Source organism: Trachemys scripta, chromosome 5 (genome assembly GCF_013100865.1).
Source record: "Trachemys scripta elegans isolate TJP31775 chromosome 5, CAS_Tse_1.0, whole genome shotgun sequence".
Taxonomy (NCBI): Eukaryota; Metazoa; Chordata; order Testudines; family Emydidae; genus Trachemys; species Trachemys scripta.
In genome coordinates this window covers 32,489,362-32,514,245 of record NC_048302.1, presented here as the reverse complement: position 1 = coordinate 32,514,245, position 24,884 = coordinate 32,489,362, and the positions used below count along the sequence as shown (strand labels likewise).

At 41.2% G+C, this 24,884-nt stretch overlaps 1 protein-coding gene across 3 annotated transcripts in view; it reads left to right on the top strand.

Moving 5' to 3' along the window:
• The window catches only part of ELOVL6 (ELOVL fatty acid elongase 6), a 138,106-nt gene that overhangs the window by 102,131 nt on the left and 11,091 nt on the right, over positions 1 to 24,884 (top strand). For all 3 annotated transcript variants that reach the window (XM_034772342.1, XM_034772344.1, XM_034772343.1), the window contains exon 3: positions 23,686 to 23,837. In XM_034772342.1, the coding sequence (XP_034628233.1) occupies positions 23,686 to 23,837 (152 nt within the window). The remainder of the gene's footprint in view (positions 1 to 23,685; positions 23,838 to 24,884) is intronic.

The window sequence follows — 24,884 nt, the reverse complement described above, 5'->3', positions numbered from 1 at the left end:
ATAAGTAACAGTCAGCATGAATTTGTCAAGAACAAATCATGTCAAACCAATCTGGTAGTTTTCTTTGACAGGATAACTAGACTTGTAGATAGAGGGGAAGTGGTACATGTGCTATATCTTGACTTTAGTAAGGCTTTTGATACTGTCTCACATGACATTCTCATAACAAACTAGGGAAATAAAACCTATATGGAGTTAGTATAAGATGGGTGCATAACTGATTGAAAAACTGTTCCCAGAGAGTAGTTATCAGTGATTCACAGTCAAGCTGGAAGGGTCTATTAAATGGGGTCCCACAGGGATCAGTTCTGGACCTGGTTCTGTTCAATATCTTAATCAATGATTTTGATAAAGGCGTAGAGAGTACACTTATAAAGTTTGCAGACAGTACCAAGATGGGAGGGGTTGTAAATGCTTTAGGAATAGGATTAAAATTCAAACTGATCTGGACAAATTGGAGAAAAGGTCTTAAGTAAATAGGATGAAATTCAATAAGGACAAATGCAAAGTACTCAACTTAGGAAAGAACAATCAGTTGCACACATACAAAAAGGGAAATGACTGCCTAGGAAGGAGCACTGCAGAAAGGTATCTGGGGGTCATAGTGAATCACAAGCTAAATATGAGTCAACGGTATAACACTGTTCCAAAAAAAGCAAACATAATTCTGGAATGTATTAGCAGGAGTGTTGTAAGGAAGACACGAGAAGTAATTCTTCCACTCTATGCCGTGCTGATTAGGCTGGAGAAAAGAAGACTGAGGGGGGACATGATGACAGTTTTCAAGTACATAAAAGGTTGTTATAAGGAAGAGGGAGAAAAATAGTTCTCCTTAACCTCCAAGGATAGGACAAGAAGCAATGGGCTAAAATTACAGAAAAGGTGGTGTAGGTTGAACATTAGGAAAAACTTCCTGTCAGGGTGGTTAAGCCTTGGAGTAAATTGCCTAGGGCTATTGTGGAATCTCCATCATTGGAGATTTTTAAGAACAGGTTAGACAAACACCTGTCTGGGGAGGTCTAGATAATACTTAGTCCTGCCATGTCCTGCCATGAGTGCAGGGGACTAGACTAAATGATCTCTCAAGGTCCCTTCCAGTCCTATGATTCTATGATAGTAAGGAGCCAAGTTAAATGACACAATGCTAGCTACAACTTTGCAGTCAATGAAGACATGGATAAACTAAGTTTTAACCATGACGAGCTGATGCAATGCTGAACAGGTTTGTGCTTGTCTACACTGTGTTAATCATCTTAACTAACTGAACGTTTCACAGTTGTGTCCTAATGCCACAAAGTTTTGTAGTGAAGACAAGGCCTAATTAACTGATGGGAATAAAGTAATTCCCGTGGGTGTATCTTTCAGATTCAGTTCTTGTGAGTGTGAATTCATGAGAAGTGGCAGCTTCACTCTCTATTGAAGCCACTGGCAAGTCACATATGCGGCAATACTAATGGGTTAGCCTTAAGAGGCAAGTATCCCACTAGTTATCCATTTTATACTTGGATTGCAATACGTACAAACCTTAGTAGAAAATCACTGTTATTTTTCCTTTCGGGAGGTTGTTGTAATATATTGCTTATTGTGAGTAGTATGCCTTTTTTGGAGACCTGTAATAGATTGGTAAATGGATCTTCACACTTGAAATCACTTATTTCATATTCTAACTCAGAACAAAAAAGGAATTTACTGTATTTCTAACTTTAAGCATGTGACTAGCCTCATTGATTTCAATAGGGCTCGTCACATGCTTAACTACCTGATTGAATTGAAGCCTGATTTTCCCAAATAAAATCCTGGACAGATTAAAAATAATAAAGTAATATTAGAAGCAGCATTTGGACAGTGAAGCTGTTTGTACACCTTTGGGGAATGGGGAGTGGGAAGTGCTATGGCAAATGGCAAAAAAGAGATGCAACAGAAGGAAAAAGAAGCTGGTGAGACACTGAAAAAGAAAACATAGGTATTTAAGAAGAATGACTTTGTAACCCCCGAATTTGACATTTCTGGATGTACCCCAGAACTTGATAGTACTGCAGTTAGCCATTTATGTGTTTAGCCAGGCTCAGAGAGGCAAGGCCTTATAGCTATATACTTGCAGTTTTGCTAATTGGAATGGAAGGTTGGAACAGGGAGTTAATGTTTAATAGAAGGAATGTTTGGTCAGCTGACCATAGTTTTAGGTGTCTTTGACACATAAGTTTTATTGTTGTTATGATTAGAAATGCTTTGCTAATAAGCAGAATAATGAATTGTTATTGGTCATTGCTGAGGAAATTGTTAGTCTATCACGGGCTATTATAGATTATGTTTTTTGTTCAGAGAAAATTTATTACAAGTTTAGTTAGGAAGTGTGCTTTGGAGCAGTCCAAAGAAGTTTGTCTTTGGGCCAGGATCTGACACCTAAGTTCTCCAGCAGCTGGACGGAAGGAGTTGTTGATTCCTTGAAACTATTTCAAATTTTTTGGATAACTATAAATATTTAAAATGCTCTAGACCTACTGCTATAGCATATAGATATAGATACATAAAACATAATAAAATAGTTTTAAATAAAAGCCCTCTTATTTATAGAAATCATTTATCAAACAAAAATGCTATGTCCCCATTAATTTATTCTTAACACCACCTTAAAAAAAACACTATTAAGTTACCGCTACTTTAGATTCTAAAAAACCTAAATAACTTCTGTAATGGCAACTAGATTGTAATCCTGATAAGGAAATACAAGTAGTGCTGTGTAGGCTGAATTGACAAGCTGCAAAACAAATTAGACAAGGCTAGCAACAGAAAATAGAGAAGATTTCTTATATTAGTATAGCATATATACTGTAACAGCAATCAGGATAACATAATGAAGTAAAGATATATTTCTAATATCACAAATACAGTCTCTCATTTATTCTGGTTAATACCATCCCATTCAAATATTTCTATTCTTATGGCTATGCAGACCCAGCATTAATGTCATGTGATGGAATTTCCTGTTATTAATTTCTCATCACTTCCTAGCCTTTGTGATCCTGTATAGTTTTATTACCCAGCACAGGCATGCTATTGTTTCTTTGGCGATCAGATGAAATTGATACTATATGACTTTAAATTAGAAATCATACAGTTGTACTTTTATGTCATTGGCCCATTTCACTTCTCATGAAAACTGGTTTTACCCGTCTGTAACAATTGATTCTAATAGTTATTCCAGATTTAAGCTGATGTAACTGAGAGAAGAATCAGGCCCCAAACAGGGCTAAATCATGGCTTTGCCACAAGCAAATGGTAGGGGATTGTTGCCAATTTATTGCAGATGTTATGGATAAGGATGGCTGAAAAATTTCTATTGAAACATTATTCAGTGGAAAACTGAGTTTTCAGCTAAACTAAAGTTTTATTGGAAAGTGCCTGATTTCCTTGGAAAAGTAAGTGTGTGTGTGTGTGTGTGTGTGTGTGTGTGTGTGTGTGATTGAGACAGAGACTGAAAACCCAACAATAAAAATGGTTTTGGCCAAAGTTTTTTGGTTTTTAGTTTTTCACTTTTGCAATGTGAATCCAGTACATCTTCTGGAGACCTGCTGTTTCAAGGAGAATTTTGGTCCAATTCTGCGCTCATCAAAGCCAGTGAAGGGTTGCTATTGATTTCAAGGGGTAACATTCTCTCTTTGAGTCATACCGTACTTATCAAATACCCCTATTGAAGTCTATGGGAGTACCTGCAAGGCACTACTTAACAAGAGCAAGGCTATCAGAATATGGTCCAATGGCAGGAGCAGGTCCTTTCTCTAGCTTTTTAGTGGATAAAATATTTTGATTGTTTGAGGAATTAAAAATACCCTGGCTGATGAATCAGGAAGAGAGCTGCACTTGGGTGAATGGGACTTATTTATAAGAAATCAGCCACCTCAGTTGTGTGTCTGTGGGAGGCACTTTGACATCTTGGTCAAGGTGGATATGTAGCCCATGTTATTCCGTAAAATAAACCTTTGACAGGTGCAGATGGAAGAGAAGGGACCTGTGAAAGAGAAGTCTCTGGGTACTTTCTGCTGACCAGGCCTCCAAAGATAATCCTTGCGGCATTTCACTGGAACAAATGCTGACAACTCTTTAAACTGTTATGCCTCAGCAAATCCAACAGTTGGTTTATGAATGAGCCTATTAATTTAGTAATCTCAGACAGTGAGTTCTAGTGAAATGAGGAGGAGAGGAGCAATGACAGGATGTGGAGGTAGAAGATTTGGGTATTTATCTGTAAGCTACAGGTTTGTTTAGAAGAACAGTTCAGCTTCCTTTATCTGCAGTGTTCCATCCAGGGTCTTCTCTAACTTGCTGTTAGATTGCAAATGTATATATTGTTTACTAACTGCAGAACAAATCCTGAGAGCTGGACTTGTACTTAAGTCAATAGGAGTTCTGCCAAAGTAGACTGAAAATTAAGTAAGAATCTGTGGCTCTGGCCCTGTAATTGCCATTCATTTTATGGAGCTGAGCAGTTCATTATAGCCATATTATAACTTTTAGCTTCTTTAAGCCTCCTTTAATCTGTCAAATACTAATCTTTCCTTGTAATTTAGATTTTGCTACATTTGTTTGCTGACTGTTTTACAGTTTTAGTGATCACTAGGCCTCTTCGGTCGATGTAATTCCCTGGTAAATCTTTTACTTTATTACTTTGGTTGCATTATTTGGCTAGGGTAATTTTAAACTCCTGAATACCTACATTTCAGTGCTAAGTATTCCAGTTGCTATAACAACTTGATACGTTTGATCCGGTAAGAATCTTAAAATTATCCTGCAGAGATGGATATTCCCCTTTTTTGGATTACTGTTCAAATCTCCAGAATATTACAGTTATTCTGAAATTTTTTTCAGATAATGTTGGGAGCCTAGAATAGTTTCAGTAATAATACAGGAAATGAGCAAAAATGCCCCTGAAGCATTCATTAAGGATTACTTAAGAGATATGTTATGCTTATGAATTCCTTTAGGGCTACTTAGAAATCCTTAAGTGGATTCCTTAATTCGTATAAGATTTCTTGCCAAACACTAGGTTTAAGCTGAAAATTGAATATTTTTTTAAATAATTTAGCCCTAGTCGAAACTTGTTAACATGAATATTGTGGAACTACGAAATGTTTCTTGATAAGGTTGTTCACTTGACAAGAAATTATTTTAAGAGTGCTGGGGAGTCAGTGGGGCATACACAGAAGTTCAGTTATTTTCGTGGATGGATTAGTGAGTTTTTATTTGTAAAACGATGGATTCGCTAAATAAATATTGCTTCATCCAGATGCCTATCACGCATATCAGAAATCCAGTAAACAGTTTCAATTGACAGCACACATGCAAGACTGTTATTTCCTTGCTTATACAGAAAGAATCAATGGTATGAAACTTTTTTCAGAGTAGCAGCCGTGTTAGTCTGTATCCGCAAAAAGAACAGGAGTACTTGTTTGTTAGTCTCTAAGGTGCCACAAGTACTTCTGTTCTTTTTGTGGTATGAAACTGTTGATTAGTTTCTACAGGACTATTTGGAAGTTTCGTATGGACTGTCCGATGGAAAGCTAACAGTGGAAAAGGTTAATAAATGTTTCTTCCCTCCTGGAGAACAAAGAGTTAGTTATTCTTCATTGGAATAGGATCAAGCTGATGTCCCATTAAGCAAATGATGTTGTCTTTCGTGTCTTAAGAGAGATGATTGACCAAAGCTAGTCTCCAGCATGATGGTTGCTGCTGTTTCATCTCCTAGCCAGAAGCTGCCAGGCCTTCAGTAACCAGTGAATGATCTCTTCGGTGGACCCTTATTTTCTCTCTGGAGTGGCACTCCCATTCTGTTTCCACCAATTTCCACATCCGGTGAAAAGAATATAAGCCAGGATTTAATCATGTCACTTATTTCTTTGGTGGATGCTTTTTAAATTGGTAAAGTTCTTTTCAGCAATTCAGAGAGCTTCATTTGATTGATTGTTGATGTGCTGTGCTCCATGGGATTGTCTGAATATTGGAATAAAGTAGCTAATCCCTGTCATAATGAGGGTAGATTTGGGGCATCAAATTGCATTCCCTGGAGAGGGAACTAAGGTTCTATGAAAACAAACTGGAAGATAAAGTAGCTGTGATGGAAGTCCTATTTACGTGTAAAAAAAATCAATCCAAGTGGTAGCCGCAGCAGCTGGCAGAGATACTGGGTTTTATCACTTTAGTGATGAGCAGTGGATGGATTTTATTCTACTGCAGCATGAATGTGATTTTAAAGTCTCCAGAGGGACAGCCTTCATTGATTCTCAGCATTTAGGGCCAATGGGAGATGCTGTTGTTTGGGTGTGCTGAATGAGATCTCCTGGCACTTGAAGGAATAGGTTAGGCATGATGTTTTCAGATTCTGTTAATTCAAGGGATAGGGAGACAAGTTCTGGGTATGTGGTGGGTTGTAATTGAAAATTCCGTTGACTGAAGTTGGGGATGTAAGTGCTGTAGCATTCTTTGTTAGACTCTGTGAGCTGTCAGATAAATAGTATTGATAAAAGTAATTGGGATGGCATTTAGTTAAGGCAGAGGACTGGTAGTTAAGACATCTGGGTTCTGGGTCTGCTCTGCCACAGACTTCTGATGTCATGTAAAGCAAGCCACAGAGATCTCCCTGGGCCAGATTTACCTGTGCTATTAGTGGCTGCAACTTCAGTGAGGTTGCAGTTGTATCAGCATACATCAGCAGTAAACTTGGCTCCCAATGCATCAGTTTCCCATTTTGTAACTTTCTCTCCCTGCCATCCCAGGGTGGATTGAGGATTAAATCATTCATATTTGTGAAGTACTTTGAGACCTTGGGACACAAGGCTCCTACAGGAGTGAAATTTATTATGTTTCTTCCTCTCCCACCTGCATTCTGTCATCTTTTAGTCTCTTATTCCTTCCCCTTGTCCTTTCTTCACTGTGCCCCAGTTTGCCTTTGTATTATTATTATCACCCCCCCCCACCCACCCACCCACCCACACATACTTAATTCTGAATTTCTTGCCTAGGGTTAAGCCAGACCACAGCAGTTTTTTCATGAAGATTTTGTTAAATAAATGTGTACATCTTGGACTAGATTATGCCCAGGTCTGCACAGATTCTCAAAGGAGTTGTGGGGAGAAAGGGGTGCACCCCAGCCTCTCCTGGCACAGGGACCAGGATCAATCCAGCTCTTTACATTGTGGGATTTTTCAAAAGCACCTTAGGTGCCTATTGATTTAAATTGGAGCTAGACAGAAGGTGCTTTTGAAAATACCAGTAGGCCCCTATCTGCATCCCTGTGTGTCTAAATAGCTTTCAAAATCTGGCCCTATAGCACCCAGCAGAGCTATTCTCATACCGCACCTTTTGGAAAGGCATACAAGGGATTACTCCAGTTTGCATTCCACTAGAGCCCCTGGAGCTACAATGCCTGCTTAAGGCACATTGCCCACATGGGAAAGACCATGCCTATGGGCTTTACAGCCCCAATCCAGGCCTGTGTCTCCATATGTTGACATCCGTTCTCTAAACAGATTTTTCTTAATCTTTCCTGGCAGTTCCCTGCTTATTAATGTTTTACATTTAAAGTATAAAATTTAGATTCATGATCATTACTTTTTGTTTGTATTACTCTAGAATCTAGAGGCTCCAACTGAGAGACTGGACCCATTGTGCTAGGCACTGTACATTCACACACAGTAAGAGACAATCCCAGCCTCAAAGAACCTACCATTTAAATAGGCGAGACAGACAAAAAGGAAAAGAAAGGAAGCATTATTATCCCCATTTTATTGATGGTTATCCAGGCCAGTAAATTAATGTATGCATATTCAGAATGTACATATAGCTACATGTTTTTGGGAAGGTCAGAGTAAGCTCTGATATCTCGTAATTGATAGATTTGTTTGTAGGTTGTAGATGTGATTCTGTTCTATCTGTAGAAGAATGAAAAAGAGTGGGACTGAAAACTTCCTAGGTTAAAGCACTGTGTATGTAGGCAGAGATAGGAGATTTGGAGTCCGATCCATTCCCATTCCTGCTGATGGAAGTTGAGGGCTGTTAGTATGCCACACTGAAAATTTGAACAAATTTATATAGATCTCTAGGTTTGAAAACTTTTGTCTAAAGTAAACAAAAATATGTTATAATCACTAGGCTTTCAGTTGGGTTGTTTAAATACTTATGAATGCTTCACTAGTGCATCCTTACTTTTATGTGACATAGAATACCAGGGTTAGAAGGGACCTCAGGAGGTCATCTAGTCCAACCCCCTACTCAAAGCAGGACCAATCCCCAGGCAGATTTTTGTCCCAGATCCCTAAATGGCCCCCCTCAAGGATTGAACTCACAACCTTAGGTTTAGCAGGCCAATGCTCAAACCACTGAGCCATCCCTCCCCCCTGACATGGATTTTGGATTGTATACTAGAAATGCAGCTCTCTCATTTAAATTCTGTAAACTTGAGCCACATTATACTTCCATTTGGGAGGTGGATGGAGGTGCCTAGGCTATAAAAGTAGGGAGAGGAGACCTGAAGAGAGGTGAGAGTGACACAAATTAATATTTTGCATAACTTATTCTGGAACACATTAGACAAATCTTTACACACAGTGCTAATTTACTCTATTCTCACTTTATGTCCAATAACACAAAAGCAATATCTCACTTTTTATACACACACACACACACACACACACACAGCAAACAAACCCTCAGGTGGGAAAGTAACAGCCACCCACATACACATTTACTTGTCTATTTATATATCTGCACTTGCCAATGCATGCCTAGTAGAGCCGTGTATAATATTTGCACAAAATTCTAAATCACTCCGAACTTCCTGGATTTGCTCTTTGTTCCAAATCGAAAGCCAAATCACATTAACTGAAAAACTTACTAAGGAATCTTTTGAGACCTCATGGGTCAGTTGTTTGTTTTGCTCTCAAATGCATGATTTCAGTGGGTATTTTTAAAAAAGGGACCAATCATCAGATTCTACTGAACAGAGCTTTGAGATTTTGAGTAGGATCAAACCTAACCCTTGATGTGCATGTGAACTTATCCACAGTGAAAGCAAAAAAAAAAAAAAATTCTATGTCAACTCTAGGGATGAAAACTATAAGGCTTAGCCCAGCTTTTGCATCATACTCTGTGAACTTTCACACTGGTGGGGCTGAACAAAAATAAGTTCCTATTCTTATTTAAACAGTGTTAGATGAACATAAATGTTCCTAGGCATTAGAGCTTAACAGGCACATATTTAACATACTCTCTTGTTGAAGCTGTTCCACTGTGTATAAATAATTAAAGAGTCAGTGGGCCCAAGAGAGAGAAAGCAAGCATGTGAATGATGCTATAGCTTGGTGATTAGAGCACTCACCTAGGCTGTGGGAGACCCAGGATCCAGTCCCCTGGTGCCACTGACTCTTTAATTATTTATCTAAAGTGGAACAGCTTCAGGTAGAGACAATATGGGGCTCAATAAACTATCCCATAGTCCAGTGGTTAGGGCACTCACCTGACAGGTTCCAAATCCCTTCTCTCCTTAAGGTGGAGAGAGAATTTGAACTCGGGGACTCCCCTATCCCAGGTGAGTACCCTAACCACTGGACTAAAAGTTGAAGGAAATTCTTCTTGCCTTCCATTTAGCTCATGTGTGGGGCCCGATCTGCTAAGTGGCCTGCAGGCAAGTTAGGCAGAGGAATGTAAGTATTTTTTCAGATCATGCATTGCACTGGGACTTAGGCATCCAGATACCTAGAGAGAGTCTGCAGCGCACATGTGTGGAGGCAGAAACATAGGCACCAAGGAAGCTGTTACTGGAAAAACTGTAGGTGATAAGTGAGTTTAGAATGCCTATAGCATTCTATGCCCGCCTATTGCATAGTGAGTCCAGGGAAAAGAGTTGAAGAAAGACAGTTATTGAATTTTTGGAAGACTTCTGTTGCTCTTATATTGCATTTTTGCTAAATTGGTATATTTTCAGCTGTGTTCTTGTTCCTAAGACTCTGCACTTTTGTAAACTTCCCTACAGCTCTGTGTATCACCACATATATTTAGGCCTTGAAATTTGTTGCCAGTACATCACATGACCAGGTAATGAAAATGTGATCTAATGAGGTTTAATAACAGCTCCTGTATCCTTAAAATATTTATCCTGAATGGTAGTAGTGCATCTCTTGGAATTCAGATGGAGGATTTGGGGCTTGTAAGTTGAGAAGTATTTACAAAAAACCTTTACAAGTGAAATGTTATGGAAGGATGCAGTGAGTTAGATTCCTGCCTGCATACTGCCTGCTAATGGACTGTGTTTATGCACTAATTCAATAGTATAAGCCCTTCTAACTGATATAAAGTAGAGCACAAAGCCCCCTTTGCTTGTCTCAAACAGATCTAGGAAGGATGGTCTAGAGGATAGGGCACCGAATTAGGATTTGAGATCTGGATTCAGATCCTGGCTCAGTCACTGACTTCCTTAAAAGTCACTTAAACTATCTTGTGTCTCAGTTCCCTACCTGTAAGACTAGAATAATACTTTGCTATCTCATAGAGGTGCTGTGTGGCTGAAACCATTAATGATTGTGAGGTGCTCAGATACTGTAGGGATGAGGGTCATAGAAGTACTAGAATAGATGGAAACAGAATCTTGGGGGGAAGCTAAACTTGAGTTCAAGTAGTGCCAGAAGCCAGAATTTAGAGTAGCCCTATGCTTAAAGGCTGTCGCTTGGTGAAGGTCTCTTTATATAGAGGATGTCTGAGATGGAACCAAAGGCATCATTGGCAAGAATACCACTGTGACAGCCTGCTCGTAGATAACTAGTTATGGAGCAACCCAAAAGGGAGGTAGGTGGCAGTTCTCTTGACTGCCTCAGAGTAGTGAGTCAAGTGGGTGAGGTAATATCTTTTATTGAATCAACTTCTGTTGGTGAGAGAGACAAGGTTTTGAGCTTACACAGAGCACTTCTTCAGGTCTGGGAAAGGAACTCAGTGTTACAGCTAAATACAAGTTGGAACAAACCGTTTAGCATAAGTAGTTAACACATATTGCAAGAGACCATTCAAGGTGAAGGGGCCTGTTAATGCCCCTCCAGTCATGGGAAGAGGAAAGGGAGTCGGGGGGGGGGGTAGTGGGTTAATGATTGTTGTAATAAATCCAGTATTTCTATTCAGTCCATTATTTTTAGTGTCCAGCAAAATTATGAATTTAAGCTCCCAGGCTCATCTTTTGAAGGTGGTGTGCAGGTTTCCTTTGAGGATGAAGACTGAGAGATCAAATACAGAGTGATTGCTTTGTGCACACTCTCATTCTTGGATCTTGTTTAAAAGAAACCAAAAATTCAGTGAGACATCTTATTTGAAAGCTACATTTTTATCAGTTGCAGTCAAACCTTGTTTATCAAAATGAGATGGGGGAAGTGAAAATAATGTGGATAAGCAGGGTTTGGGATAAGATGAAGGCTTTTCTATGTATCTAAGACACAATTCAGAATAAGAATCAGTTTGACTCTGAATTTTTGGATAACTAGAATCAGATTAAATAAAGTTTGCCTGTACTCTTTGGGTCGGTGTTTTGACTCGTGCACCTGGCAGCCAACATAATGCCGAAGAGTGCTGCCCTTATTTGGCACTGGCAGGGTATGAGCCTATTGTCAGACTACAAACCCATTTCTATCCTCTTTTCCAGCTGGAGTTAGACAACATGCCAAATTGTCATGTCTGTTTTTGCAGTGCAGACACCTCTCCATTAATCATTGAAATGAGATTGGTTAATTCCATGTAGGTCACTAAACAACGATAAGATAGTAATAGCTTTCAGTCGTTATTAACCCGCTCCAAATTTTAACTGGTTACCAAGAAATCAGTAACTTAGCTTCTCATGGTGACTAGAGAGACAAGGTAGGTGAGGTAATATCTGTTACTGGGCCAACTTCTGTTATTGGGACTGACATGGTTACAACAACACTGCATATCTCATGGTAACGGACATGAAACCTCAGTTTAAAGCCATGGCTTGATACAAGATCATGCTTATACAGTCACAGCTATACAAACAGCAATACCACAGTCCTTACATTTGTTTAAAGCAGGAATAACTCCACTGAAGACATGGAGCTACACTTGGGTAAAATCACTGTAAAGCGAGATCAGAATCATGCCTAAAGTCACAACAGTGTTCACACTGGCCAACTAAGGAAAATATGTTGAAGCTGTCAAAAGATGAATTATTACTTGTTGTCAATAGGAGAATCCATTCCTTCTGAAAAATCCAATATTACTTATGTGACATCCAAAGTGTGCATAAGAAGTTGTGCTCAACAAGACTAATAAGGCTAGTCTCTTCCCCACTGCAAAGCTGTGCACCTATGGAAGAGTGTGTATTTCTTCATTTAAGGAAACAAATGGTAGAGTAAGACATGATTAAATTTAAAAAGGGAAATAACAGCTTCAACAAATCTGTCCAGTTTGCAAGTACCCTGTATGCTATCAAGTGTAGCAATGTTATTACTGACTCTGGTTAATTGTTCTGCTCCTTTGCAACTTTCATTCGTTTACACATTCATTGGTAATAACGAGGGAGAAAAGCTCACGTGTTTGTGAGAAACAATATAGATATGCGTCAGTTTACTCTTCAGGAATACATAACTGAGGGAAAATATAATCAGGGGTTTTATTGCTCATTCATCCTTTGTTTCCATAAATCAGATAGTTCATATTCATAGAAAATCTAGCAGGTCCTATCCCTGCAATTGAATGGAACTCCAATTCAGCAGAAGGATTGTTGACAAATGTTAAAAGATGAATCCAGCCTTCAGAGGACAAATGGACACAATACAGGCTTTTAAAACAATACGTTTTAAATAAGTGTCTGTACCTATTGGGTTCCGGGAAGTGGGTGGGCGTAAAAATAAGTGTCTGTAGCAGGGTGGTCCCCCGCTCCTGCTGGGAAAGGCTTAAAACAGCCTTGGCAGAGGGCTGCAGCTCTAAAAGCTGGGCTGATTGGGGAAGCAGCCACAGCAGGGCCACGCCCCAATCAGGCCTCAGCTGGCCCTATATAAAAAGACTGTGAGCCAGAGACCAAGCAGTCTCTCTCTACACACAGAGAGAGAAGGGCCTGGCTGTAGGGAGCTTGGGACAGGGTAGCTGAGTGGAGCAGGGCTTGGGAAAGGCAGAGGAGCTGGGGACCTCCAGCCTGGAAAGCCCCGGGCTGTGGCCTAGCATTGGGCCAAAGGTACTGGGGGTTGCAGAGGGCAGCCCAGAGGTAGGCCCAGGCAGCCGGTCCAAACCCAACCTTGCCTGTGATGAGTGGCTGATACTGCAGTCTGCTCCAGGGAGTGGGGCTAGATGGTGACTGGCAGTAGCCTTACACTGAGGTGAGGTAGGGATAGTGGGTGGGGGTTCCCCAGGGAGGGGAGAACCTAGTACTGAGGGGGCACTGCCAGGGAGCAGCACCCCAGGTACAAGGGAACTGGGGTCCAGGGAGGGACACAGGGGCCAGAGGACAGGCGGACCACTAGCCTGCAGAGGGTGCTCTGCTTGTCTACAGTGTCCAATAAATAGTGTAAAAAAAAAATACATATATATATATATATATATATATATATATATATATATATATATATATTTTTTTTNNATATATATATATATATATATATATATATATATATATATATATATATAATCTTCTAGAATTTTACTCCATACCACCACATACTTATGTGCCGGACAGAAAAAAATCCTTTAAAACAAAAGTTTGACCAAGCAAAAAAGGAAAACATACTTGTTGTGAATAATAGTTTCTCTTTTGAACCAGCTTTAACGTGCACACACTCCCTTCTTTGATGGCCATTCTAGAGGAGTGGAAACCGGCCATCAACAACTGAAATTAACACGAGCTCCAATTCTCTCATGCTGATGGATAGCTCTACAGTTGGGCAAAATGCCCCAGTTGCAGATGGTGCAAGTCTCGCAAACCTTAAATGACCTGGCTTGTATACATCACAACCCTTGCTTGAAGTGTCAGGATGGTTGGAACTTGGAAGCTGCAAGGTGTACGTGGAATAAACCCTTGTAAATTTGTCAGCGAGCTCCTCCATTAAGTTGCAGAACCTTGTCTCATCTTCAAAGGCACTTTCTTCTGTCTTTGTTGGATTTTCAAGAGTACTAAGTAACCTCTTTTCCATCTTGCATCTTCAGTTCTTGCCTTGGTGAGGTATTGAGGACATCCAACCATCATCCAGGAATGTTTTGCATTTTAACATGGACCCCAAGAAAGGGAAAACTTCACTCCCTACTGGCCCTATTTTTAGAACCAATTTGCCCTCCGTACTGCCATATATCTGCAGGTTTTTCACAAAATAAAAATTTTTGAAAATTCAAAACAAAATGCAAAATTTTTGAGTGTTTTAAATTTTGTTTAAAGTTTCAGGTTTTTAAATTGTGTGTAAAGTTTTTCACTTAGCTCTCTCTTGTACACAGCACTGTTTAAACTCCCATAGGTCTGCCCCAGCATGAGCTGCGGTCAGTGTAAAACCTGGGCACAAATCCACAAAGGACAGATGTTTTTGTTTGGTTATTCTTAAAGTCCTACTCAAGAATCTCGAGGGGACTTCCCCAGCACAACAAGAACACTCCCTTTCAACAGCCAACTGAAGGTGTTGATTCAAAAAAACAAACAGCTAAAATATGAATGGTAGTTTATTTACATTTCAATGTAAAAAACTGCAAGAAAATATTTTTTAAAATTCTCTTTCCCATTCCTTGGATGGCATGATAATTACAAGAATGGCAAATTGGCTAACAAATTATAATCTACGTGATTACTGCACAGTTAGAACCAGCCATTCACTCAGATCTTATTTCATAATGCTGACATTCAAAAGTACACTCTCTTAATATTAAAGTTACTAAGTCAAGCACTCAGTTAGGAATTTTTAGGTTGCCTGTGCAATCCTAATTCAGCTTATTTGTATGTATGCACTAGGATACAGTCTTTAATTACATAATCACATACTATTTTTTCCTCCAGTACTTGTACAATGCACAGGATGGTCCGTGTTCTAGAGCTGAATTAAGGTTATACAATGAATGAAGCTGTTTTGAAGGACCTCTGCACTGTTTGTTGCAGACTATCCTACAGTGCTTATGCATGTCAAAGGAATAGCTGTTTCTCAACAACAGCTTCCTGCCAGCCTTCTCTCAGATCTTGTTGGAAAAACTTGTTCTGTAATAAACAGGAAAAAGACCACTATTCTAAAGGCTGCAAAGACCAAAAGCCATATTTATCTCAGGTATAAGCAAGTACAAGTCCTGCAGAAATAAATAGAAGTTATTTCCACTTATGCCATGGCTGACTTTGTTCCCTGTGCTTCTCAATGGTAGACTTTCAAACAAAGCTGGTCACAGGTATTTTGGGATCTAGCTTCAAAAGGGTCTAGCAAATACGAAACATTTTGAAAGAAGCTTCTCTGTTGCCCTTATAAACATCAGTAGGAGAGTAGAAAAGCCTTTATAAACATTCTTAAAGGACTTTTAAAATGTCTTTTATATTTCAAGGTTCTTCTGTCCAAAATGTGTTTTATGTATTTAAAAGAGAAACTGGCAGTGTCTTACAACATGGGGAGGTATGGGCCAAATTGACTTAGGTGGGCCCAACTCCATTTATGTTAGTTATGAACTTCACGCACTGTGCATGTAATATCACAGATTTGTAGTCTCCAGATTCTAAAATCTGCTTCTTCACTGATCTAGAGTTCAAATAAGACAACTTCCAAAATGAGAATTTGAGACTGGCTGTGTTGATTGTTTTGTGACTTCTGTTTACAGGAATAAATGTCATTACACATACAGAACATCTATTTACAGTAACTCCCCACTTAACCTCCTCTCGCTTAACATTGTTTCGATCTTACGTCCCTGCTCAATTACAGAACATGCTCCATTTAAAGTTGTGCAATGCTTCGCTATAATGTCGTTTGGCTGCCTGCTTTGTCCACAGCTGGCAGCCCCCCATCAGCTCCCCTATATCCCCACCTCCCGCCCGCTGGCAAACCCCGCGGATCAATGCCTTCCCCCTTCTTCCCCTGCCCCCTGAACTGGCCCCATTGCAAGCCAGCTGATTGCCACGGGCAGGACGGAGGGGGGAGGAGTGAGGACTCGGCATGCAGGCTCCCCCTCCCTCCCCTGCCTCCTGCCCATGGCAATCAGCTGGTTTGTGGTGTTTGGGAGGCAGGAGAGGGAGGGGGAGCCTGCGCACCTAGTCCTCGCTCCTCCTCCCTCCCTCTTGAATGTCGCAAGCCAGCTGATTGCCGCGGGCAGGAGGCAGGGGAGGGAGGGGGAAGGAGCGAGGACAGAGCGTGAGGAGTAAAGGGGGAGGGCGATTAAGGGGGGGACTTGGGGGAAGGGAGGGCGTGGGCGGGCCAAGGGTTGAGCCCCCCCACCCCTGGTGCTTGCAGAGTAGGGGAAGCTGCTGCTGCTGCACAACGTGCTTCTCCTAGCCTACAGCACCTTCAGCCTCCTTGCCTGCCTCATTGTCTCCAATGCCAGCCGGCTGTGCCTGTGTGGGGTAAGGCGGGGGCACCTCCCAACTATAGTACTGTTCTGTATGGCAAAAAAAAAAAAAAAATTCCTGGATCCTAACCCCCCCGTTTACATTCATTCTTATGGGGAAATTGGATTCACTTAACATGATTTCACTGAAAGTCGCATTTTTCAGGAACATAACTACAACGTTAAGCGAGGAGTTACTATACTATGAACCTTGATAAAATAATTATTTTTCCTATAGATGCCTGCTATGCATTTTTCTCTCACTCAGCTAAGCATAGAGATTTTCTGTTAGGTATTTTTACCTCATCTCTCTCAGCATGTTTGTAGTATACCATGCCACTCCATCCTGTCAGTGTGAGGGATGCCGTTGTTTCAAACATGCAGGCAACAGCTCAATTTCCACAGTACTAAAAGGAATATAACCTGTTACACAATTGTAAGAGGTTGCAGCAATTACATCAGCAGGCAGACATGCTGACACAGCAAGACTACCCCAAACCATTAAGAAACCATTTCTTTGGCAGAACAATCGAAATCTAATACAGTAAAATATCTTCTATTGAATTAAACATTAAGGCTAATGAACTTTTGTTTTATGCTCAAAAAATGTCAAATTTTTAGGAACTGACCTAGAGACATTTCTATCTGACTCAGCATATTTCACCTGTAAATCTTCTCATTATAAAAAATTTGTGGCCTCAATTCTTTTCTTTATTGGGATACAGAAAAAGAGGGACACTGCAAGGTTGTGTTTGCTGGAGTTTTTTAACCTTGTGGCAGGAAGCCAGGTTGGAGCCATTTCTAAGCAAAAGATCTACAGTGAAACACAGTGAGACTGAGTAGCTTTAGGGGATAATACTGTTATCCTCATTCTAATGAAACTCCCTCCTCAGTGTTAGAAGAAAGTGACTTTCTCTGAATCTTTACCATAGTCACATGACAGCCCTCTCTTCCCCCCAGTTCTTCCCATGGATGTTCCCAGGGAAGGGAATAACACCTGAACTGCAAGTCTGGAATAGCTTGGCTTTTCCTGGAATTAGTGGTTCAAAGCTCACCCTTTTGTTCCAACCGAGACTTAGTGTAGGTTGGTGGATGTGAGAAGATGAATTTGTGATGAGATCTTACAAGCCAAGCTCCTCTCTGTTTTGGGTTTAAGTATTCCATGTGTATAAGCAGAGTTTTGCCTGAAGTCTTTGGCCAGAATTTCCCCGCCTTTATGTTTGTGCAGTATGCTTTGATCCAATTGGCTGCACTTCATTAGTGCTATATGTGATGATGTTCATCCATCGTTATCGATGAAGACCTCGACAACTCATTCTTTCGATGACCGGGCTTTGCGCGTCTGAAGATGACTGATCAGTCCGATTCGGGCGTGAAACGTCCTGTCACACATCGGGCAAACATGTAATGGCACTTCGATGATGTACGAGCAGCTCTGGACTTGCGCAGCTCACACTTTTTTTCAGCCTTAGCAATACGCCTTGCCTCAGAGGTGTTACTGCCTGTGTGAATGAGGCTGTGCCATGCTGAACGGTTCAGTGCGAAGGTTTCCCATGTGGCGGTGTTGATCTCGAAGGACTTCAAAGAGGTCTTCAGCATGTCCTTGAATCGCTTCTTTTGTCCTCCATGGGAGCGCTTTCCCTGAGTGAGTTCTCCATAGAAGAGCTGTTTAGGAATGCGTTCATCTGACATTCTCACAACATGTCTGGCCCACCTGGTCTGGGCTCTCATCAGCAATGTGTAAACTGACGGCAGACTGGCTCTAGTAAGGACATCAGTATTGGGCACTCTGTCCTGCCATCTGATTTTTAGAAGCTTTCGCAGACAGGAAATGTGGAAGTGATTGAGACTTCGTGCATGACTCCGATAGACAGTCCGCGTCTCGCAGGCGTACAGCAGAGTTGGAAGCACCACTGCTCGGTAGACCTTCAGCTTCGTTGATAGGCTGATCCCTCGACGTTCCCAAACATTGAAGCGCAATCGGCCAAATGCAGAACTGGCTTTAGCAGTTCAAATACAAAGTGCCATATGTACATAGTTAGTAAAGCACGGTGGGATCCTTTGGAATAAGAGACAATTCTTACAGATTCCAGTATGGTCCCATCTTCAACTAGACCTGCAGACACAAAGCTATGTCTTTGTTTTGTTTCTGTTTTTAAAGAACAGCCATAGTGCTATGTTTGTGCTGCCTGATAGGCGCAACTGTTTGACTTATGGGCTGATGTTTTCTGTTCTGAGATGTGCATGTTGTTCAGAGCCAGAAAATGGGCTTTGTCTCTAGATCTGTGAGCAGAAAATATGTCAAATATTCCAGGTAGAACAACACACAGTACTGATGCTGCAGCAAGCTAAACAAGAAAATTGGATATTTTGGGATAGTTCTAAAGAGCTGAAATAAGACCACATTCTCTGCTCAGCACTTCAGTGGCAATATTTTAGTATATGTAGTAGTGTTTGGCAGATGCTTTCATAGCTATGTAGCATGGACACCGAGAGTTCATTCAGCCCCGCAGAAGCAGGTTCAATTCCCATTATTACTGTGGTGTGGAAAGAGTGTTGTCTAGTGGTTAAATCAGTGACCTAAGAGTCAGGGTTCCTAGAGACCATTCCTATCTCTAACTTGCTTTTTGACCTTAGTCCCATCACTTAACTGCCCTGTGCCTCAATTTCCCCCATCTCCAAAATGGGGTGATGATGATGCCCACTCAAAAGTCTCATGGTCTTAATCCATGTTTTAAAACGTTTTGAGTCTCATGTTAAAAGGATCAAAGGGGTAGCCGTGTTAGTCTGAATCTGTAAAAAGCAACAGAGGGTCCTGTGGCACCTTTAAGACTAACAGAAGTATTGGGAGCATAAGCTTTCGTGAGTAAGAACCTCACTTCTTCAGATGCCGGCATCTGAAGAAGTGAGGTTCTTACTCACGAAAGCTTATGCTCCCAATACTTCTGTTAGTCTTAAAGGTGCCACAGGACCCTCTGTTGCTTTTTACATGTTAAAAGGAGAAAGTAAGTGAAGAGTATTATTTTTATATTTGCAGATATTTATCTGTCCATAACATGATCAAAACATATCATTTGGATGCTTGTTAGTCTATTCGAGAAGGCACAGCCTGAAGGGAAAGAAATGCAGGCCATTTTTTATTTGAACAGATGAAAAAGCAGTATTTACCAGTGCAGTATGTCTTTGATAAATCTCTTCATTTGAAATGGCTGTAACTTTTCAGTCGTTACCTTAATTCTAGAATCCCAGTTGCTTCCCACTCGCCAGACTGCTTTGGTAGGCAGTTCATTTTAATGCTTCACAATAGTGACAGTACTGACCAGGGCCTGGGCAAAATGAAGTAGAAGTGATTTACTGAGCAAGCAATCCCATCACCCTCCTGCACATCATTTCTATGTGAGACATAAATCAGTTGGTTGATCTCACCTCACAGAAGGAACGACATGATTAAATGGTGGGGGCACAAAAAGCAGCTCCGTTTCTCTGAGTTCACATGCACTTTGGGGCATTCACTAAACATTACTCTGTCTGGTAACTCCAGCTTGTCAGTTGGCTAGAGTTTAGGCACATAACACACCCCAATATATCAGTTAAATGTATGTATTATGCTGAAGGTAATGTTGCTTTCATCTGCCTAATATAAAAGATCACTATGGTTGAGTAAGGCAAACTCTGGGTAGAATACTAATCACAAGTCACTCACAGTTAGAAACATGGAGGTAGAACAAAGTGTCCTGCCATGGGATTGCTATTACCCATCTAGGCTTCCAGTGTAATTGGTAATACACGAACACACACACATAGATAGTACCAAAGGAAAACCACAGAACAATACTAACAAAAAAGAAATATATAAAGACGTATGTGATCTCATCCGTGCCAAATTAAGAATTGATCAGTGTGCCCTAGGGGCCAGATTTTGCTCTGTTACTTGGATATATATCTAAAGTAACTCTTTGGGTTTCCAGATTTACATCAGTTTTAGCTCAATCAGAATTTTGTCATTTTAAACAGACACTATTCTGATCTGAGCTTAAATTCATGATTCAGAAACCTGTTTGATTTGCAAATGTTATTAAAACATGATTCTTTTAAAAGAGCAATGGACATAATGTTGCTTGCAATTATTTTACTTTGGAGGATATTTCTTTCAGATTTTTTTCTTCCACATTTTATTTTCATGTCAGCAAATGCCTCAGTGCTGACATTAGATTACTTGATACTGCATATCCAGGACATATTCCATCTGATCCCACTAATCCCTGCTGTCCCACCCAACTCCTAAATGAAACAACAGCAACATGGCTATCCCAGTCAGCCTGTGGAATTCACTGTGCTGTCTCCTCAGGACTGAGAAAAGGAAAGCATAACAGGAGTTAGAATACTTACTAGCTGGAAGACGAGGAGATACAGCAAGGAGCACCCAATTTAAATATAGCTGCTTTAAGGTTGCAGTTGTCCGTCTCTGCCAAAGTTAAAGGGCCAGCCCCAGAAAGATATGAGAAAAGCATGCTGGGAAAAAGGTTCTACAAGAAAGCAACCCTACAGAGAAGAGAGACCGTAGGGTCCAGGTAGATGCTAAGGATGGAGATGTTTTATACAGCACTTAGCACAATGGGGTCCTGGTCCATGAGTGGGGGTCCTAATAGCTATTGCAATACAAATGATGATATCACCATCGTATCATACAATGAAGCTTGACCTTTAGAAGAACAGGATAACTTGTACATTAATAACACCTGTAGTTATATATACTAATAGAATACCCAAACCTCATGCTTCAAGATATAAGGTGATCAGTGCAGGAGTCAGCAAGCAACATTTCCCTCCATGTGCAGCACAGGTGAAGAACCCAATACTTGATGCTCCACAGGAAGTTAAAAACCACTGTAATGTCTGGTACAATGTTCTTGTGCAATATTGTATATGGCGGTGAGGGTGGGGATGGTGTTTTGCTGGCCTGCAATGATCAGTTTACACATACCTGTTTATGCTGTAGGTCTAGAAGTCAAGAGACTTTATACAACTGATATAAAGACCTAGATTAATAGATTCACAGATTTTAAGGCCAGAAGGGGCCATTATGATCATGTAGCCTGACCTTTTGTGTAACACAGGTCATAGAAACTCAACTAGTAATTTCTGCCTCAAGCCCATAACTTCTGTTTGAGCTCAAGCATATCTCTGGCAAGATACAGTCTTGATTTAAAGCCTGCAAGTGATGGAGAATCGACCATAACTCTAGGTGAGCTGTCCCAATGGCTGTTAAAAATGTACACCATATTTCCTCTTTTTTTGCATGGGTGATTAATATGTATTGCCTATATGCATACATTTCCACAGTCAAATCCATCACATCAACCCTGTTACTCTCACGTGGCTGTCCATGACAGGGGACCATGAGCTGAGTGGGAGACATGGGCCAGGTGGTGAATGCAGGGCAGTGATGGGTCACACAGATGGGGGCAGTGACACAGCAGTGATGGGGGCACAATGATATGAGACTGTGATGGAGGAGGTGATGGGAGGCTCTGGTGGGTCACAGTAATGGGGGCAGTGAAGGGGCATAGAGATGCCGAGAAGTGATGGAGTTGGTGATGTGGAGCAGTGATGGGGCAGTATCACAAACCAGTGAGTGGGAACAATGTTGCAGGGCACTGGGAATGAGGCACAGGGATGGAGGAGGCGATGCAGGGCAACATGATGTGAGGTAGGCAGCAGGGATGTGATGCTGGGAAGGGATGAGTCACAGTGATGAGGGAGGTGATGCAGGACAGTTAAACTGAACAGCGATGCAGCATGGTGCTGTGGGACAACGATGGACTTCAGGGATGGGGGGAGGTGATGCAAGGCCATGCTGGCGCACAGCAATGTGAGCTGACGTTGGCTGAAGTGATGCAAGGCAGTGTTAGTTGAGGTGATGTGGTGGGGCACAGTGATCCAGTGTGGTGAATTCTGTATGCCTGAGCGTTCAGATTGTGAAAAGCCTGAACTTTTTTCAGGCTGCTTGTGTTACTTAAAGTCCTCAAAGTATGGACTTCAGAAATGCTAGTGAAGCCACTCAGCTAACCAGTATGCATGATTGCTCTTGTAACTTAGCAAGCAGGGTGAGAAAGAAGCCTTTCAGTTTCTCTCCCCATTCGGTTTTCAAGCTGGAGTGTAATGCATCCAGAATGGCCTTTCATCCTTCTGGTTACTGAGCCAACGGCTAGTGGTTGCAAAGTGGAGACCTGCTCAGCTACTAGATGATGGTACAGCTGGTGTTGCTGAAGCAAAACGGTTTCAATAGTGCCACCTGTATGCCAGTTGTAATCTAAAATGAGCTCCTCCATCAATGACACTAATTAACACCATAATGTACTTCCTAATATACCTCATTTACAGAACACAACATATCTGGCTGTCCAAACAAGTTTAAGGAAATGAGGGTGATTTGTGCATCTCATGAAATGAATTTGTCTAGTGCTAGTTTGTCAGTTCCTCTATTAGTAATGAGTTAAGAGCAAATAATGTGCCAGGTGGTGTCTGAGACACAAAATGAAGTCAGCCAGAGCTTCTACCAAAAGCATTTACAAGCTTACGCTCCTTTCTTGAAGCAGGTTCCCCACTGAAGTCAGTGGAGTTCTGGCTGGGTACAGGATTCCGCCTGCATGAAATTCATTGCAGGACTGGGGCACAGAAAACAGATGAAAGAACACACTGAGAAACCCACGGTAGGGAGTTAATAACAATAAAAAATGCAAGCTGCTATTAAACTCACTGCTTGTGCACAGTGCAGTTTCCCAGCCAGTAAGATCAAAATTCTGCAGGTTGCACACTCAGAGTTAAAGGAGACATTCCCATCTACTCTTGACACCTGAAGTAGCATTTCCCTAGGACTGAAAGCAGGGAGCTGATGTGACTGTACCAGACTGTCACCTGTAGTATTATTTCAGTCCAATAAAACACCCATATTCTCCACTCACTCTGGAAGTTCAGATTCACTTCTTGAAGACAGTGAAGTTACTCTAGCTATACACCTAAATCAATATTTGGCCCCAAACTGCTAATAAGACCATCACTAGCTTTTTACTATAATGATTTGAAGTGATTAAGTCTAGCTATTAAGTAACTAGTGAATGTTCTTTATTTTCTCTTTCTATTCTGAAGTATATTTGGTGCTGTTCGAACTGGTGCTTATATGCTGTACATTCTGATGACCAAAGGCCTGAAGCAATCAGTGTGTGACCAGAGTTTTTACAATGGACCTGTCAGCAAATTCTGGGCTTACGCGTTTGTGCTAAGCAAAGCACCCGAACTAGGTGAGTACCCCTGCTCTCGTTTTTGTTTAATGTGCACATTTTGGGCAAAAGAGTTTATACAGAAAACATGCAGACCATTCAGTGCTGCTGAAAACCGCTTTTCAGGCTTGTAAATTAAAAAGCCAAACCAAACCCCACCCATATTCCTCAGTCGCTGAGCTTTACGCTCAATTGAGCTAAGTTTAGAGCAATGAAAAGTTGAACAAGATGATTCTCAAACCCCTCAGGTCAATTCACGTTAATTGTTAGCAGTTTTGATTCAGTTTAGACAAGCTTGGGACTTTGCATAGTTAACTCATGCCCCTGGGCTAACCCGTGGCATTTAGCACAGCTCTGAGTTGGGGACATTAAAGAACCACATGAAGCCCACGCATTGTGCCCCTTCTGTAGCTCCCCAGTACTCCTGGGATGGTACAGCCTGCTCGTTCCCAGTGCCCCCAGCTAACTCCACGGGCCAATTTAGAGGGCAAGTAGGCTCTTGGCCCTGTACCTCCCAGCCCCCTCTCTGGGGCACAGTGTACTACTAGGGGCAATGGATGGAGCAGTCTCTGTGCTCCCCCAAGCACAGGGGACCTTATTTCTCCTTGACTTTTTTGGAGGGTATGGAAGGAGGCAGAGAGACCTTTTGTGCCTTTGTTTTCCCCACTATTTCTAAACACCTATGCTAGGGTTAGGGACAACCTAACCCCTATTAGCAGTTCATAGTGGAAGTGAGAGTTACCTAGTGTTATCTGCTAGATTGGGGGCAGTCTGTCACCTGTTGATTAAGGAAAATATTCATGCTGGGGCAATCTCTTCTCCCATAGAAGATAACTGACAGTGTCAAATAAGCCCACCTTGCATTGTTTTTCATTTATCTCTTCATAGGGTTCCTTGTTTCTCCTCTCACCTTATCTAGAGATAAATAAGCCTTTATCTAATGGTTGTACCAGCCAGGGCATTGGAAACTTCATTCCTTTACTTTAAGGATCATATACACAGGCCTTCTGCAAAATAGTTGGGCCTTGACCCCTATTTCTAAATTTAGTATTTGTTAAATTTGTTAGC